Here is a 16983-nt window from a genome sequence, read left to right as displayed (position 1 = left end):
TGTGAGGTCCCTGATTTGTCAGTTGGTGTATGTCCAGGATGTGAAGTCTCTGATCGCTTTGGGTGTGTATGTCCCACATGAGGATTTGATGTTCTGCATCCAGCATATTAATTCTCTGAATTATATTTTTGGATCTGTACCTTAAGTTTCAGAAGGATTTCTGAATCCTGTATTTGAGGGTTCTGCGCTTTTTCTGATCTGCATTCCAGGGGGGTGAGTTCACTGGGCTCTTTGGGTAACTGTGTTTACATTGTGAGGGCTCTGAGCTGTTTAGCTGCTTGTGTCCTAGGAGACGTGGTCCCTGAGCTCTTTTGGTTTCAAAGTTCCTTGACCTGTTTGGGACATATTTTCAGGTGTAAAGTTTCTGTTCCTTTTGGGAGGTCTCAGTCCTAGGGTGTGATATATCTGACTCGTTAGGGGTTTGTTCCAGGGTCAAGGTCTCAGCTTTTAATGGGCGTGTGGGCACCAGTGAGTAAGAGTTTTCTGAGCTGTTTGGAGGTCTCTGTGTGTGAAATCTCTTAATTCTATGGTGGTCTCTGTGCAGAGCATGGTATCTCTGATCTACTTAGCAGTTTCTCTTTTCAGGTGAGGTGTCTGTGACCCTTGGGTGAGAACTCCGATGTGTCTGGGTGTCACCCCTCCAAACTGTTTTGAGCCAATGTCCCAACAAATGAGTTCCCTATGATGTTGTGGGTTTTGTCCTAGGGTTGATTTTTCTGAGCAGTTTCAGGATCTGTGTCCAGAGTCTGATGTCTTTCTACTGATTTCTTTTTACTGTTTCAAGCCTTGGAGGTGCATCACCCTCTGTGTCCCAAAGTGTGAGGTCTCTGATCTCTGTATTCCTTGGTGTTGAGGTCCCTCAACTATTGGGTTATGCTTCCAAGGGCAAGGTAGTTCCAGGAGTCTCAGTTCCAAGGTATGAGGTCTCAGACTTATTAGGGATCTGTTTCGTGGATTTGAGGTCTCTGAGCAGTTTGGGGTTCTGTTATCAGTTTCTGATGTTTCTCGGGTGGTTAGGGGTCTGTGCTCAGAGTGTATGTTGCTGAGCTGTTTGGGGGGGTGGTCTGTGTCCTAGAGGGTAAAGTTGGTTAACTCTGAGCATTTTGGCATTGTATGTCTGCTGTGTGAGGTCTCTGGCCTGTTTGAGGGTCTATTTTCCAGGTCGTGAGGTTAACTCTTGGAGGGTTTGTGTCCTGTAATGTGAGGTGCTTAAGCCATGTGGGCATATGTAGTCGGGATGTGATGTCTCTGAACTGTCTGTCTCCCAGGTTACATGTCCTCTGAGCCGTTTGGGAGTCTGTGTGCACAGTGTGAGGTCCCTAAGCTGTTTTGGGTCTGTGTCCCAGTTATGAGGTCTCTCCGCTGTTTGTGGTCAACTTTGCACAGAATGTGAGGTTTCAAAGCTGTTTGGTGATCTGTGTCCATGACTTTCAGGTATCTGGAATCTTTCTGGATATGAGTACAAAGTACAAGTTCCATGAATGATTTTGAGGTCTGAGTCCAGGGTGTGATATTTCTGAAGCATTTAGAGGTCTGTGTTTAGAGCGTGAGGATTGTGAACTGTTTGAGGTTCGAGCCTAGGATATGAGGTTTCTAAGCTGTTTGGGGTCTGTGTCCAGGATGTGTGATCTCAGAGTTAGTTAGGGTCTTTATCACAGAGTGTGAGGTGTCTAAGCTATGTAGAGGGTTTATGTCCAGATTTTCAGGTCTGTGAGGCCTCCGAGCTGTTTGGGGATCTCAGTATATAATGGCTGTGAGCTATTTTTGGGAAATGTGTGTCCAGTAAATGATGTCTCCGAACAGGAATCTGTGTCCAAGGTGTGAGCTCCCTGAGTTGTTTTAGGGCCTGTGTTATACCTGTGTTCCCGCATATGTGATTTTGGAGCTCTCTAGTGTTGTGTTCAGGGTGTGAGGTCTCTCAACTGCTTGTCCACCTTTGCCCCAGTTTGTGAATTCTCTGAGAAATTGGTGGGTCTTATTCCTCGCTTGTAACTGAAGTCTATGAGCTTTGTGAGGGTCTGTAAGGAGATTTGGGGCGTGTGGATTACAAACCGTGAGGTCTCTGAAGTGTTTGGTAGTCTTTTTTAGGGTGTCCTGACTCTGAACTGTTTGGAGGTCTATGTCAGAAGGTGTGAGGCCTCTGCGCTATGTATACAGATTTGTTTCCCAGGTATGAATTCTCTGAGTGGCGTTTGTTTCCAGGCTGTGAGATCTCCAAGCTCTTGGCATCTGTGTCCAAGACTTGAGTCTCTGAGTTGTTTGTGGCACTATGTTCACATGTGAGTGAGGTCTCTGGGATGTTTAATAGTCTGTTTTTTAGAGTGTCTCTGAGCAATTTGGGGGTCTGTGTCCAAGGTATGAGTTTCAAACCACTTAAGGATCTATGGCTGGGCGTGGTGGCTCACGCCTGTAATGCCAGCACTTTTGGAAGCCAAGATCACTTGAGGCCAGGAGTTCAGAGTGTAAGGTCTCTCAGGTGTTACGGTGGTCTGTGTCCAGGGTGTGACATTTCAGCTGTTTGAAGGTCTGTCCCAGGATATGAAATGTCTGAGCAGTGGAAGTCAATGATCAGGGTGTGAAGGTTCCAAATAGTTTGGGTAGTGATATCCCAGAGGTTGTGAGGTCTTTGAGATGTTTGTGCAGCTCCATCACGGAAGGAAAGTTCTCTGTGTTTGGAGCACGAATCCCGGTGTATGAGGCAGCATGAGGTCTCAAAGCTACTTAGGAGTCTGTGGCTCATGGCTTTGTTGAAGCCCGTGAGTTATTTGGGGTCCAGGTATGAGAGCTCTGAGCTTCATGTAGGCACGTAACCCAGGGTGTGAGGTTTCTGAGGTTTGGAGTCAATATTCAGAGTATAAGGTCTACAAGCTATTTGGAAGCCTGTGTCCTAGGTGCCCTGTGTGTGAGGTCTCTGGATTTAGGGATCTTTGTCACAAGGCATGAGGTTTCTGGACTGTTTGGGATGCTGTCACCTGTGTGTGAGATCTTTGAAATATTTGGGTATCTGTGTCATAGCACATGAGATCTCGGAGCAAAAACAAAGAGCACTGGCTCACATCCAGGTTGAGGGATGACGAAAACAAGTAAGTATATTTGAAACGTTATGTCTTTGTTCTCTGCTTTATACTCTGGCACATATAAGTGCTCAATAAATATTTGCAGAAAAAGCTTCTCCAGCATGCACAAACTTTTCTTTTTGAATGCAGGAGGCAGGCTCAGGGTTCGATGCCTTTAAGAGCAAGGAGGTTCCTGCTAGAATTATATTACATTTCTGTATTTCCACTGTATTTATTTCCCTGGTTATTTTTGTTTATGACAAATGCTAATGTTTGTCCATTAGACGGCAATGGATTTAGTTTGCTTTTTAAGTGCATTTTAAATTTAAGTATAAAGGAAGCTTATCTTAGGTCAAAGTGTTATGTAGATGGTGGTGCAAGCGATATGCTCTGGGGGCCAGAATTGGAAAGGCTAGAGCCAGACGGCTGAGGTTTGAGGAACATGCTCCTGGACAAGCCCGCCCACAACGCACATGCAAGGCCCTCAATGCCCACGCCCTGCTTTGTTCAGTCAATATTTCATTTTATTGATGCCCACTCTGGGCTGGGTAGGGCCAAGGGTACACAAGAGGAGAGCCAGATTCAGTCCATGCCTGAAGGTCAGTCTGGGGGAGAGGGCAGGATGGACACACAGACGGATACACAGATCTGGCATCTGGTAGCAGGGCACACAGTCTCACATGGGGCACTCTGGGCACAAGTAGTCAGGAAAGGCTTCCTAGAGAAGGCCTCATGGGGGTGGGGGAGCAAGGGGCGAGGCAGCCATCAGAACCTTTGCCTTTTGTACATTTGTAGGCAGGTAACTTTCGAGACCAGTAAACCCAGGGTGAGCGCAAAGGGCTGGGGGCTGGGGCTGGCAGGCAGCAGAGGCTTCACTGCTACTTCCCCATCCCACAGTGAGGAAGCCCCCCCATGCTTGGCCTGTACTTCACCTTTGCCACATGGGCCCTTTCCTGGGACCCACCTCCGTGGTTTTCAAGGCTTCCCTGAGACAATCCACGTGGACCAGGTGCTCTACCCAGTGCCTGGCACCTCATCAATGCACATTTCTGTCCTAAGTGCTATCTACGGACTATCTAGATCTTGGTTCCAGCTCTGAGCAGTCCCAGCAGTCATCACACCCCAGGCCAGGGCTCTCGGCAACCCCAGAGCTCCCGAGAACCCTAGGTATCTTCTCTGTACTCTTTGAAGGCAGAGCTCGGGCCCAGCCCACCGCCAGGGCTGGCCAAGTCTGACTGCCTTCTTTTCACTGGTCAGTGGGCCATGGCCATCCACTCCCCTTCCAGTGGCATATGGGTGTCCACTTCTCAGACGTGCAGCCCTGAAGAAGAAACCCTACAGCTGCCAGCATTGTAAGCATGAGCAGAAACCAGCCTCAGCCCCCAGCCCTGGAGACCCTGTTTCCTTCACTAGTACAAAGTTTCTGTGGTCAGGGAACCAGCTTTATCTCCTGCTGGGAACTCTGGGCTCTGATGTCTGCCTGCCCTGGGGTTGCTTCCCCATTCCTTTGGGGCAGTAGGGAGGAGGCCTGCAGCAGACTCCTCAAGCTCCAGGCAGAAGCAGGTGCAAAAACAAACATTGTTCTGTTCAGGGGCTGGCCAGGGCTCACCCCTTGGACCTCCTTGATAGGCCACAAATCCCAACCGCAGAAAGTCCTGATGTTGAAAAATTACTTCTGAAGGTAGGTGAGGGTTTGTAAGTGCAACCCACAGATGGTGCTGGGACAGGGAAAGGGGACTCCTGGAGTCGGTCCTCACCGCAGCCGCAGCCCTGAGCGTGGAGCAGGTGGGGCAGGTGGAGGCAGGCGAGGCCCTGGCTGTCATTCCTTGACAGGAGGGCAGCTGTGGGGGAAGGGGCAGGCAGCTTCAGGCCCCCTTGATCAGTCTGGCCTCAGACTTCTAAGGGCTAGAAGAGGTATTTGCGGCAGGATTCAGTCCCACACTTGCATTCAATACGGACCCGCTTCTTGGGGGAGCCGGGGAGCCCAGCCAGACCAAAGTTGGAGTCCATGCGGGTGCTCTCCATGTCCACGGGGTCCACTGTGGAGTCACAGCCAGGGAGGGAGGTGGGGAGGGAGGGAGGGAGGGGACTTGTTAGAAGGCCTGGATGAAGCATCCTGCTACCCTTTTACCATGAGACGGGGATCTTGGGGGCAGGGAGAAGCTCTGGGATTTGAGTTAGGAGGGATCTTAGGGTTGCTGGTTTGGGGCTAGGGCCAGGGCGCAGCGCTGGAGGGGTGTTGGGGGAGGCAGCTGCAATCAGGGAACCAGGAGGGTCGTTTCAGGCAGGGGTCAGGGATAGAGGGCCGCCTGGGTGTCCAGAGGGGCATCTGAACTCTTCTGCCAAAGATCTGCCCTTGAGTGTCTCAGAGGTGGCTGATTTGTCAAGGAGGGGACTGGCTGAAGGCCACAAGGGTGTCCAGAGGCTTGGAATGAGGAAGGCCAAGGGGGATTAGGAGTGGGGAGGGGTTGGGGGATGTTCACTCAAGACTGGAGTTGGGGGAGTGTCTTAACTCTCCAAACATCTCCCTCCAGAAGTCTTGGTATGAACGTCTCAGGGTTGGGGTTCAGGGGTTGGGAATGAGGGGGCCCCAAGGGGTGGGCAGGGCTCTAGGAGTCCAGATGGGAGACTGGGAGTCAGGAGTAGCATCTTAAAGCTTCAGCTAAAGAACCTCCCTTGGTTCTCTGAGTGACTGGTGTGCCTTAGGGAGGGGTCCTCATGTCCCACATCACTATGTGCCCCTGCCCCCAGTCCCTTGCCACCCCCACCTTGCATGTTGTAATCAAAGGTGAGCTCCTCGCCTGCCCGGATGGTTCTTGTGGCAAAGAAAGCGATGCGGGGCAGCCGCTCATCAAGGTTGTCTATGAAGACATTGTACACCTGCAGGTTGGGGTCACACTGGGCGAGAAAGAACAGTGGGAGAGTGAGGGGAGCCCCGGCCTGCCCCTCCTTGCCCCGCTCCCGCCTGCCGGGGGTACCCACACTGTGGTTGACGAAGTGGGAGATGTTGCCATAGTAGGCGGCATCCACAGTATACACGTCCTCCACGTAGTCCAGGTCGAAAAGGTAGGTGGCGCCCTGGCGGTCATAGATCTGGCCCCGCCGCTCTGCCTCCTCTGAGGTAATGATCTGGGGAAAGGGCCATGGGCGAGGGGAGATTGGACATGAAGGGTCAGGAAAGCCAGCATGGCTCCTGAGCCCTGAAGAACAGTTAGCAGAGGCACCCCTGCCCCATGGACATATGGGGGCAGCAATGCAGAGGGTGTCAGACCTTGTTAGGGACTGGGCCTCAGCTACCCACTGCCCACCGCTCCTCAGGCCTCTGGATGGCATGGGGAATTCTCTCAGTGGCAGGCAGAGGCTGGCTATAAGGTCCAGTTAGAGTAAAAGAAAGCAAGCTCCTCCTGCTGCTGCCCAGCAAGAATTGACTCAGAATTCCCAGAGCCTCCTGTGCACTGGGGACAGAGCAAAAAGAAGGGGCCTGTGCAGTGGCTCACACAGCACTCTGGGAGACCAAGACGGGAGGATTGCTTGAGCTCAGGAGTTCGAGACCAGCCTGAGCAAGAGTGAGACCCCCGTCTCTACTAAAAATAGAAAAGATTAGCTGGGCTTGGTGGCGCATGCCTGTAGTCCCAGCTACTTGGGAGGCTGAGGCAGGAGGATCACTGGAGCCCAGGAGTTGGAGGTTGCTGTGAGCTAGGCTGACACCATGGCAGTCTAGCCTGGGTGACAGCGCGAGACTCTGTCTCAAACAAACAAACAAACAATAAAACAAAACAACAACATAGTATGATCCCAGTCTCTACCAAAAAAAAAAAAAAAGAAGAAAGAAAGAAAGAAAAGAATTAGCCGTGAGTGACATGCCCATAGTCCCAGCTACCCAGGAGGCTGAGGGAGGAGGATCCCTAGAGCCCAGGAGCTTGAGGTTGCTGTGAGCTAGGCTGATGCCACAGCATTCCAGCCTAGGCAAAAGAAAATGATGATAATAATAAATTTTTTTTGTGTGTGTGTATATATATATATATATATATATATATATATATATATATATATACATGGAGAGAGGGAGGGAGGAGAGAGAGACCCCCACCCCCACAGCGAGAAAGACCCAAAGCAAGGGCAACAAGGGCAAGAAAGAGAGACCCAGGGCACACCAGGGAGACAGACACTGAGTGATCCAGGGCAAGGGAGCCTGAGCCAGTGTGGGACCCAGCACAAGACAGCGGAGTGGCTTGGGCTGTGCAGATGTTAAGGAAGGCATGGAGAACAAGGGGAAAGAGACTGGTAGACACAGAGTTAGAAACGTGGACAGACTCTTGTATGGGAGACTCGGGTCCAGAGAAAGGACCAAGAGCCCTGAGAGTCTGAGATGGTAAGAAAGAAGCCAAGACCAAAATCTTCAGAGACGAATAACAGAGGGGAGGAAAGATGAGAGGAGACCGGCGTGTAGGTAAGAGAAGCCCTCCCTCAGCCCAACACTGCTCCCCACTGCGGACAACTGGTGCTCAAGACGGCAGCAGTGTCTCCTCCTAAGTCCCCTCCTCCCCAGCCAGATCCCCATGTGTCCTAGTAAACATGAAGCTGCAGCACCATCCTAGCCCCAGCCTGTCCTTGCCTCCCAAATGCTGTTGCTAGGTCTTTCCACCCCACCCTACCCTAACAAATCTCTCCTCGCTGGCCCCACGTCCCCTCTTCCCTCAGGGGCCAGCGACTACAGCGTTCTGGCCCAAGTGTAGCTGCCATGCCCTTCCCTGGGTGAGGGTCCCCCTGTCCCCAAGACTGTCCCCTCCTCAGCCTCAGGGGACCCTAGACCAGGGCAAGTCTCACTCTCCACTCCTGGGTCTCCTACCACCTCTCTGCCCGGCCCTGAGAGGCGAGTGCCACAAAGCACACAGGAGACACACAGGAACTGCTATTGATTTTTCTTTTGCTTTCTGGCTTAGTGATCTGTCCTCTGTCCAGGTGATGGTCCTCCAGGCAGCTCAAACACGCTCTTCCCCCACACCTCTTCTTCCTGCCCTCTCCCTTCTCCAGAGACCCATCCAGGCCTCCTTCCTTGCTCACCCTCATGAGGGTCAGTGACCACACTCTTCTGACTTGCAAATCTCTCACCTTAGCCAGGATGGCCACACTGGTATCCTCACTGTCTCCTCCCTGCCTCTTACATAGTCACCTCCAGCCTGTGCTCTGTGCCAACTATGCCTTGAGCAAACCAAGATTTACCCGCCTTGGGCCACACTTACTGCCCCATGTTCCAGCTCCACTCCTTGAGGAACCTGGCTCCCCACACCCAGTTTTTGTTTGTTGAGTCATTCATTCAGTGGATCTTTATTGAGGCCTGCCCTGTGCCTAGTCTCAGCTCTCAGGGCTCACAGTCTGGTGGGAGAGACACAGGGACCAGGCTTGGTCCCATTCTCAGGAGTCACAGGTGGGGGACATAAAGGAACCAGACTTGGTCCCCACACTCAGGGGTCACAGTCTGGTGAAAGAGACAGACTCAGACACCCACAGTGCAAGATGCTGATCAGGAAACACACTGTTTAGGGTTCAAGGGGGAATGGAAAAGAGATACATCCTCTAAAGCAAGTATAGATCATAAAAGGGCTTTTGACACCAGGTTGAAGAATGGGGACTCTCTCCTGAGGGACGCAATAGGAGCCACAGAAGTGTTTTGAGGTGTATGTCAAGGTCAGTCTCCCTCTACTCCAAGAGAACACGCGTTCTTCCTTGTGGCTCAAACGGATTCTCCAGGCAGTCTTCCAAGCCTCTCGGTTTTCGCCCCACCTCAGAAGCTGGCTGCCTCTCTAATTAAGCCCTGGGATCAAAGGGCAGCATCTCCTGGGCTCAGGCATTCTGGGTGGTGTCTGAGCCATCTTTTTAATTGTAGCCCCTCCTCAAGCCAGTGGGAATGCCCACCTCCTCCCTGGTCTCTGTCTTCCTGACTGTTCTGCCCCTACCTGCTCTCCCAGTCTCACCAGGAGTGAGTCATACTATAAGCCCTCCAGGGCACAAACGGCTCCTGGTGCCTTCTCTGTAATGGTTGATCCGCTGGGGAACAGATTGGTCCATGTCCCCCCTCCCTAGCAGCTCTCCAGAATGACTGCGGAAGACACAGGCTGTAAGCTGGCAGCTTGGAAAGGGTGCCGATGACTTAAACAGGAACTAGGAGACTTGCAGTCAGCTGCTGCTATGCCTCCTGGATATGTCATCCTGAATGTTCTCTCTCTGCACCTGTTTTCTCAGCCAAATACAAAAAAAAAAAAAGGCCACCAGGCCTGGCAGAGCACCAGTTTCAGACACTTGGGCCTTTTCTTTATTATTTTACCCACTTTACTAGCTTTGTATCTTTGAGCAAATTACTACACCTCGCTGGTCCTCAGTTTTCTCATCTGTAGAATGGGAATGACAGGGACAAAATCTTGTAAAGATCCAAGGAGATCATGGTGAAAGGTGTTTCTGGTTTTGATAGCACACTGAGCAATGTTAGGAGTGGTTATGAGTACTGCATCTTGTCGGAATCTAAGATGTGCCCTTATTTTATGTGCCCTTTACCAACAGAGGAAAAATTACCATTATTTAAATGATACATCATCATCTAATTAAATTAACTAAGACTCATCTTCGTTTCAGAGATGTTAAAATAGGAACAAAGTGCATGTTTTTGAATGGATAAAATAGGCTAGCATTCTCTGCTGGGTAAGGGTGGGAATGCTCTGCAGGAATGTGAACGTTCTGACCAAATGTGGAAGGGTGCAAAGGAGGGAAGGGGAGGTTGTTGGTGTTGGAATTGTAGAATCGAGTGGTGTACAGGTAGGGAGATATGCCCTCGATTACATAACACCCAGGTATAGTGTCTGGGACAACACCACATAATCAAGTAAATTAGTATTTCTGCAACAAAATTTATGAATATTCAACCCAAGTAGCATAAATAAAAACTATAAATAGACCCCTACCGGGCCAGGCTGGGTCTTACAGCCAGGTGGGTTACAAACACTTTTGGTTTTCTGAGCATTTTGGATTTTCTGAATTTTGGACTGTACTGGCTAACGTTTATATAAAACTTATTATATATTGAACACTGCTCAAGTGCTTTTTCAAAGTGCTTCACACATAAAAACTTATTTAATTCTTATAACAGCCAGAGATTACTTCAGTACAGCCACAAAAAAAAATTAAATTAAAAGTTAAAAATTCTTATAACAAGTGTAGGAGGTGGGTGCTATTATGGTTCCCATTTTACAGATTAGGAAACTGAGACACAGAGGTTAAGTGACTGACGAGTGCTGGAGCTGGGATTCAAGCTCAGGCGGGCAGGCTCCAGGGTCCACCCTCCTGACCACTTTGCTATGCTGCCTCTTCAGAGGGAGATGCGAGAAGATGAGTTGGCTCTGGCAGTGTTCAGGGGCCTGTGGCACCATCAGGAGGACCCATGGGTCTGAGGGTGCTGGAGGGGGCCTGGAAGTCACCAACATGGCAAGAGGGAGGCCAAGAATAATGCAGAGAGAATGTGTGGAGAGTGGGAAGGGTGAGAGTCCCTGGAAACCCTGATATTTCCAGTGTGGAGGAGTAAGGACACTAAGGAAGAGAAGCCAGAAAAGTATCAGGCCCGGGGACTCTGAGGCTGCCTGTGGGATGTACTCTTCCACCTCCTCAACTGTCAGCATCCTGCATGGTAGACAGCTTTTCCTCTAGATATCAGAACTGTGAGGCGGAGCCACTTCCTGCCCTGTGTGGCCTCTAGAACTGTCAGGGGCCTATAGGGTGTGGACATCTCCTCCTCCAGACCTCCAGACACCTCCAGGGTAAGGAAACATGCTCCTCTAGATGGTTAGGGTCCCTCTGAGGTCTGGACACCTCCAGAATGTGAGGACACTGATATGGACACTTCCTCGAGACTGTCCGGGTGCTCTTGGGTGTAGACCCGATCTCTTCCAGACTGTCCAGATCCCGCTGGGATGAGGATACTTCTTTTTCCTGACTGTCAGGACAGTGTGGGTGTGGACACTTCCCAAGTCAGACCGCCAGGGCCCTCTGGGAGTGTGGAGAGCTTGAGATCTTCCTCCAGGTCATCGGGGTCACTCTGGGACATGGACACCTCTTCCTGCAGATTGTCAGAAACCCTCTGGGTATGGACACCTCCTTCCTCCAGACTGTCAGGTCTTTCAGCATGTGGCCATTTCCTCTAGCAGACTATCAGGGTTATCTGGGGTGTGTCGGAGTCCTCTGTGATGTAGGTTGCTCTGACTCAAGACTGTCTCTGTCCCTCTGTGGTCTGACCCTCTCTACCGTACAGCTCCTCTCCTCGTCATCAATGTCAGTACTACAATGTGGATACCCTCAGGTGTGTGTCCCTCAGGCTAGTTTCTGTCATTTTCCAACCATATCACACTCCTAAGAAACCTACAGAAGCATATAGAGGTATTTGGGGTTGTCACCATGACAGGGCACACTCATGGACTTAAACGGTCATGGTCCAAGGATACTAAATATTCCGCAACGCATGAGACAGTTCCACATAGCAAAGAATTGTCCCATCCAAAATGCCTACACCACACTCTACCTTAGAATACAACACTTTCTATTCCAGACATTTATTAGATATTCACCCAAACTCCTTGTGTTTTCCACCTGGGTACATGGCTAAAGCACACTCTCCCACTTCCCTTGCACTGAGGTAAGGCCAGTGACTCAGTTCCAGCCAACAGAGTGTGGGCAGAGTGATGTGCGTTGCATCTAGGCCTGGCCTGTTAGAACCTCCCCTCGTAGCCCCCACTCAGCCCACCTGCCAGGCAATGCTGAGGCTCTAGCAGCAATTCCGAGGCTCCAAGGCACAGCAAAAGCACAACAGGGAAAGAGTCTAGGTGTCCCAGTTGTTGTGTAAAAGGATACCCACCCGAACACCCACGCTAGACTGTTCTATGAGCAAAAAAACCTCCCGTGTGTGAAGCCACTAAGATGGGGGGGTTGTTTATTACAGTGGCTGGCCTGCCTAACGCACTCGGCCTTTCCCCGGTGTCCTGAAAGTCCACAGGAAGAGGAAACCAGCCTCTGTCCAAGGCATGTCTACATCCTATTCTAAACTGATTGTGTTCCTTTTGTGCAGACTAGTAAAAGATGTTCCTTCGGGGCAGACACTGCTTGCTGATAAGACAGACCCTTGTGAAAGGAGAAGAGGAAGTGCCTTTTCAGGTGATGCAACCCTGTGCCAGACCGCATGGCCTGTTAAGAGGAATGCTGCCTGGATCTCAGTTCCCACTTTTTTTCTTTGCTAGGTACCCTTATGAAGTCAGCCCAGCCCAGAAGTATTTCAGTATTCTTTTAACTGCCAGCAATGTACCAGCTTGGAATACTAGCCCCTGCCCCATGTCTCTGTGACAGTCAGATCAACCCCCCTCCCCCAGACCTTTCCCACAGGGAAAGCAGGGAGTTGCAGGCACACAGTGAGGAGAGCTGGGTGCACACACTGCAAACATAGAGTGGGAAGAGCTGTGCACACACACATGGTCCCATCTCCCTACCTCTCCCACGTACTCCATGACGAAGCTGTTCTTGCGGATCTTCTCCAGCGTGCGGACGCCCCAGCCACGCCCATCATCCGTGCGGAAGATGCAGAGGTCATAGCGGATGCCCTTCTGTACCACGCGATTGGGGCAGTCATAGCCACAGCGGCAGCGGGAGTTGCACTCGTAGATGGGCAGCCCGGCTCGAAGCCGTACCTGGCCTTGGTCATTGTAGGCAAACTTGTGCAGTGACGCCCCTGGGCAGCAGCCTCCGGTGGGTGCCCACAGACAGTCCTGGCACTCACAGCCCACAGCCACCTGGTTGAGGGTGATGCCTTCACCAACACGGTACTCATTGATGTACACAAAGGCCCTCGGGGGGCCGTCCAGGTCCACCTCATTCTCCACGGTGATACGTCCCAGGTGGCTACGCTTGGCATTGAGCTCTTGCTCCCAGCGCCGGAGCGCCCGCCTCTGCTTGGCCTTCTGCACCAGGTAGTTGGCCAAGCTTGGGTCCAGGTGCCGGGGGGTCTTTGACCGATGGTGCCGCCGGAGCAGTTCCCTTTCTAAGTCCTTGTGGAACTGCTTAAGAATGCGTACACACTTGAGATTCTGCCGTGGCTCCCAGGTGCTCTCTGAGTCTGGGTATCCACGCCACTTCACCAGGTAATATTCCTGTTCCTGTTGGGGGGCGGGAAGGGGCATGGGGACACCATAAGTGGCACGATCCTTGGGCCAGTCTTCATGGGGCTTCCATCCCAAAGCCAACACATAACTCTCGCCCCACCCCTTTTCTGGAATGACTCCATGCAGTGGTTAAAAAGCATGGGCTCCAGAGTGAGGATTACTGGGTTTGAGTCCTGCTCTCCCCCACTATCTGTCCAAATGCCAACTTTTACTTTAATCTCCCAAATCTACTCCCTCCACTGTCCTCCACATCATCAGCTCCTTCCTTCTAGCTGTCCAGGCTCAGACTCCTGGAGTCATCCTTGACTCCTTTTTTGCTCACTCCCTCATCCACCCTCCGTACATCCCATCAGCCCCACCTTCAGAATGCATCCAGACTCCAACCACTTCGAACAAACCATGGTCGCTGCCTGGACTCTTCACAGGCCCCTGCCTCCACCTTGCCCCCTGCAGGCTGTTCTCCACACAGCAGCCAGAGGGAGCTGGAATTGCCAAGAGGCAGCTCTAGGATAGAGTTTAACAGCACAGACTCTACACCCTGGGTACAAATCCTGAATCTACCACTCCCTAGCTGTATGGCCTTAGGCAAGTTATTTAACTTTGCTGGGCCTCAGTTTCCTCATCTGAAAATAAGAAAATACCTAACATTTTCTAGCATTCATTATGTAGCAGGAACTGTTCTAAGCAACTTACGTGTATTATTAATTATTTAATCCTCACAACTTGCAATGGGATAGATACTAATAGTCATCCCCATTTTAAAGATGAGGAAAAATGAAGTACTGAGAGTTTGGGTAAGGAGCCTGGGATTTCACAGCCAGGATTTAAACCCAAGCATGCTGGCTTTCCAGTGTGTTCTCTTAACTCTCCTGCCATTACCTCCTCTGGCAACGATAACTGTTCCCACTTCACAGTGTCTGTCTAGGAGGATTAAATGAGTTTCTGAGAGGAAGGGCTTTGCACATTGAAAGTGCTCAATAACTGTCAGCTATCAACAACTCCACTCCTGGGCTCAGCATCTCTATCTTTGCAATTGGTTTGTATTCCTAGGGAGGTGGGAAGAGAGATTTGGGGATTCATTCTGGCTCCTGTTCCCCTCAAAAAGCCACTTAGTTTCCCCATCTGTAAAATGGGGATAAGATGGTCTATTCATCCTACTGTTTTCAGGATCAGGGTAGAAAATTTCCTTTGGAAACAGATGTGGGCAGTGGGGGACAAGAAGGCTGGAAACCAATTTCCTCGAGACCCACCCCCTCCCAGGGCTTGGTCACCCCAGACTCACGCGGATCTTCTTGTAATCACACAGGTACTCGACTTCAAAGTCATAGAGGTTCCTCTTAGAGATACCAAGGGCAGGGCAGGAGAGCTTGGCCAGGCGGCACAGGTCCTGCAGCTGATTCCAAGAAGACTTGCAACACACGTTGCAGCCTGGAACAAGGGGGCCAGAAAGAACTATTACTGGGCAGCATGACCAGGCCAGGGGCCAAAAGGGACCCAGGATCCTCCCTGGAACATCCGAAAGACTGCCTAAGAGTCAGGAAAATTTAATTCACACGACTTCCCTAATGCTGAGACTCTTCTGCAACAGAAATGTGCCACTTCCTTGAACCCCAGTGCTCATGGCCCAAGGTTACCCCTGGAGCAGATCTCTGAGTGTGTTTTGCTACATGGACTGTCATAAGGGAATCTATTTCCAGAGCTCCAAACTCTCTCTACACTATTTCTAAAACAGCCTGTAAACCTACCTTGAGTTCAGGACCGACCTGATCACCCTTCTCCTCATTTTGCAAAAGAAAGAGAATAACAACCCCCATCTCAGTAGGGTGCATTGCCCTGAGGGGCAGGTGGTGGTGGGGATGAGATTAAAACCTCCAGGGCACCAAACAAAGGTGTAACTGGAAAGACTGGTCCTTAATCCCTTATCTGAAACCCCTGGGCCAGATGTGTTTTGGAATTCAAAATTTTTTAGATTTTACAAGTATAGTTCTAGGATATCCCAGACATCACCCCCAGTGTGGTCAGGGGCATCAAGCCATATCAAACACATTAAACAGCTCTGCAGCAAAAGTATGGATTTTCCACATTAAATAGGAGAAGTAAAGATGTAAAATAGGCTCAATGAATAGTCCCACTTTATAATCTACTTTCACCATGAATGGTGCCACATTTAAGAAAAATATTTCAACTTTCAGGACTTAATAGAATTATGAATAAGAGATTGTAGAATGATATTACATTACAGGAAGGTTCCTTGAATGATCAATTTGGGTGCCTTAAACCCGCAAAGTATATTTTTTTCACTCTGCATTTTGACTTTCTGTCTCATCCACATTTCTGTGAAGGATAAAGCTCAGCCAAAGGGTATGCTCTGAATTCAGGAACATGCAAAGAAGTATAGGTTAGTGACATCAATTCTTTTTTTTTTTTTTTTTTTTTGAGACAGAGTCTGGCTCTGTTGCCTGGGCTAGAGTGCCATGGCGTCATCCTAGCTCACAGCAACCTCAGACTCCTGGGCTCAAGCGATCCTCCTGCCTCAGCCTCCCGAGTAGCTGGGACTACAGGCATGCGCCACCATGCCCGGCTAATTTTTTCTATATATATATTTTTTAAGTTGTCCAGATCATTTCTTTCTATTTTTTAGTAGAGACGGGGGTCTCGCTCTTGCTCAGGCTGGTCTCGAACTCCTGACCTTGAGCGATCCACCCGCCTCGGCCTCCCAGAGTGCTAGGATTACAGGCGACATCAATTCTTTTAAATACACCTAGAATATTTCTCAGGCTACCAAAATATTTCAAGACACACGGATTTAAAAATATATATTCCTTTGATTCAAGGTACATTCTTAGTGTGCTTTACAAGCCATGTTACCAAATCACGTCACAAAACATTTCAAGTGTAGCCAGTACTCATCCTATTTCATCATTTTTAAAATGTGAACTATTTTCTACTTCCCTTTACAAAAATCTTTAAACTCATGATGAAATACTCTAGATGTCAACCTGAAGACAAGAGCTTTTCAAAATTATTTCGTGTGCTTCCCCCCGTCTAAAGGCCTAGTGGCGACTGAGCCTGTCTGTGCCCACGCTTTCCTCTCCCTTCCAAGCCCCTCGACTTGCATTTGAAACCCCACTAAAGTGATCCCACCATCTCCAGCTGCTCTGTTGGCTCCACACTGACCACTGCTGGATTTTCGTACCACTGGGAGGTCCCCCTCACACCTGTGGAATCCATCCTCTTCGCGGCCTTCCTCATGCAGAAGAGCCCCCAACATTCTGAGTCACCCCTCTTTCCCAGCACATGGGGGAGTCCAGCTCTCCTGTCAGGAAGGCCCCATTTCCCTCTACTCCGAACCCTTCCCCCATCACGCTCAGAGGAGATACCCGCCCCCTGAAGAGTCCCCTGTCTCCCCACTCTGACGGGGGAGTCTGTCCCCCTTCTCTTCCCTCCCCTTCCGGCGTCTCGCGTGGACACCGAGCGGGTAACGGTCACCGGGGGCCAATTTTCCCGCGCGCGGGCGCGGCCTCCCCCGACAAGCCCCCGCGCGTGCGCGCGACGGTCCGGTCGCGATCTGCGGCGCGCGTCCCCCTTCCGCAGCCCCACTTAGCCCCGCGCCCGCCGCGCTCCGAGGCGCGCGCCCCCTCCTCTCAGCCCCGCCCAGCCCCGCGCGCCAGGCCCGCGCTCCCAGAGCCCTATCCTTTCCGTGCTGGGCTTCCGGCTCCCGGCTCCGTGGCCTCGGA

The 16983-nt window shown here is 50.8% G+C and overlaps 1 protein-coding gene across 1 annotated transcript; it reads right to left on the bottom strand.

Annotated features, from left to right (window-relative positions):
* Positions 1 to 3558: 3558 nt before the first annotated feature.
* On the bottom strand, positions 3559 to 16517 carry SUV39H1 (suppressor of variegation 3-9 homolog 1 (Drosophila)). The gene is made up of 6 exons (XM_012652275.1): positions 16424 to 16517; positions 14529 to 14674; positions 12578 to 13240; positions 6039 to 6185; positions 5825 to 5954; positions 3559 to 5095 (listed from the first exon to the last, which is right to left on the bottom strand). The coding sequence occupies exons 1-6, from the start codon at positions 16515 to 16517 to the stop codon at positions 4962 to 4964; spliced, it is 1314 nt and encodes a 437-aa protein (XP_012507729.1). The 3' UTR covers positions 3559 to 4961.
* Positions 16518 to 16983: the final 466 nt, after the last annotated feature.

The sequence above is a fragment of the Propithecus coquereli genome, unplaced genomic scaffold (genome assembly GCF_000956105.1).
Source record: "Propithecus coquereli isolate 6110/MARCELLA unplaced genomic scaffold, Pcoq_1.0 Scaffold388, whole genome shotgun sequence".
Lineage (NCBI taxonomy): Eukaryota > Metazoa > Chordata > Mammalia > Primates > Indriidae > Propithecus > Propithecus coquereli.
The sequence above is the reverse complement of the archived record's forward strand: the minus strand, read 5'-3'. Positions and strand labels throughout refer to the sequence as shown.

Bases quoted from the DNA above. Each gene is read 5' to 3' on its own strand.
- SUV39H1 (XM_012652275.1), bottom strand. From the start codon at position 16,517: ATGTTGGGGGCTCTTCTGCATGAGGAAGGCCGCGAAGAGGATGGATTC. The intron at 14,675-16,423 runs GTCAGTGTGGAG...CCCTTGTTCCAG, and splicing joins GGTACGAAAATCCAGCAGTG to GCTGCAACGTGTGTTGCAAG. The intron at 5,096-5,824 runs GTGGGGGTGGCA...GTGACTCCACAG, and splicing joins CTTTGATTACAACATGCAAG to TGGACCCCGTGGACATGGAG.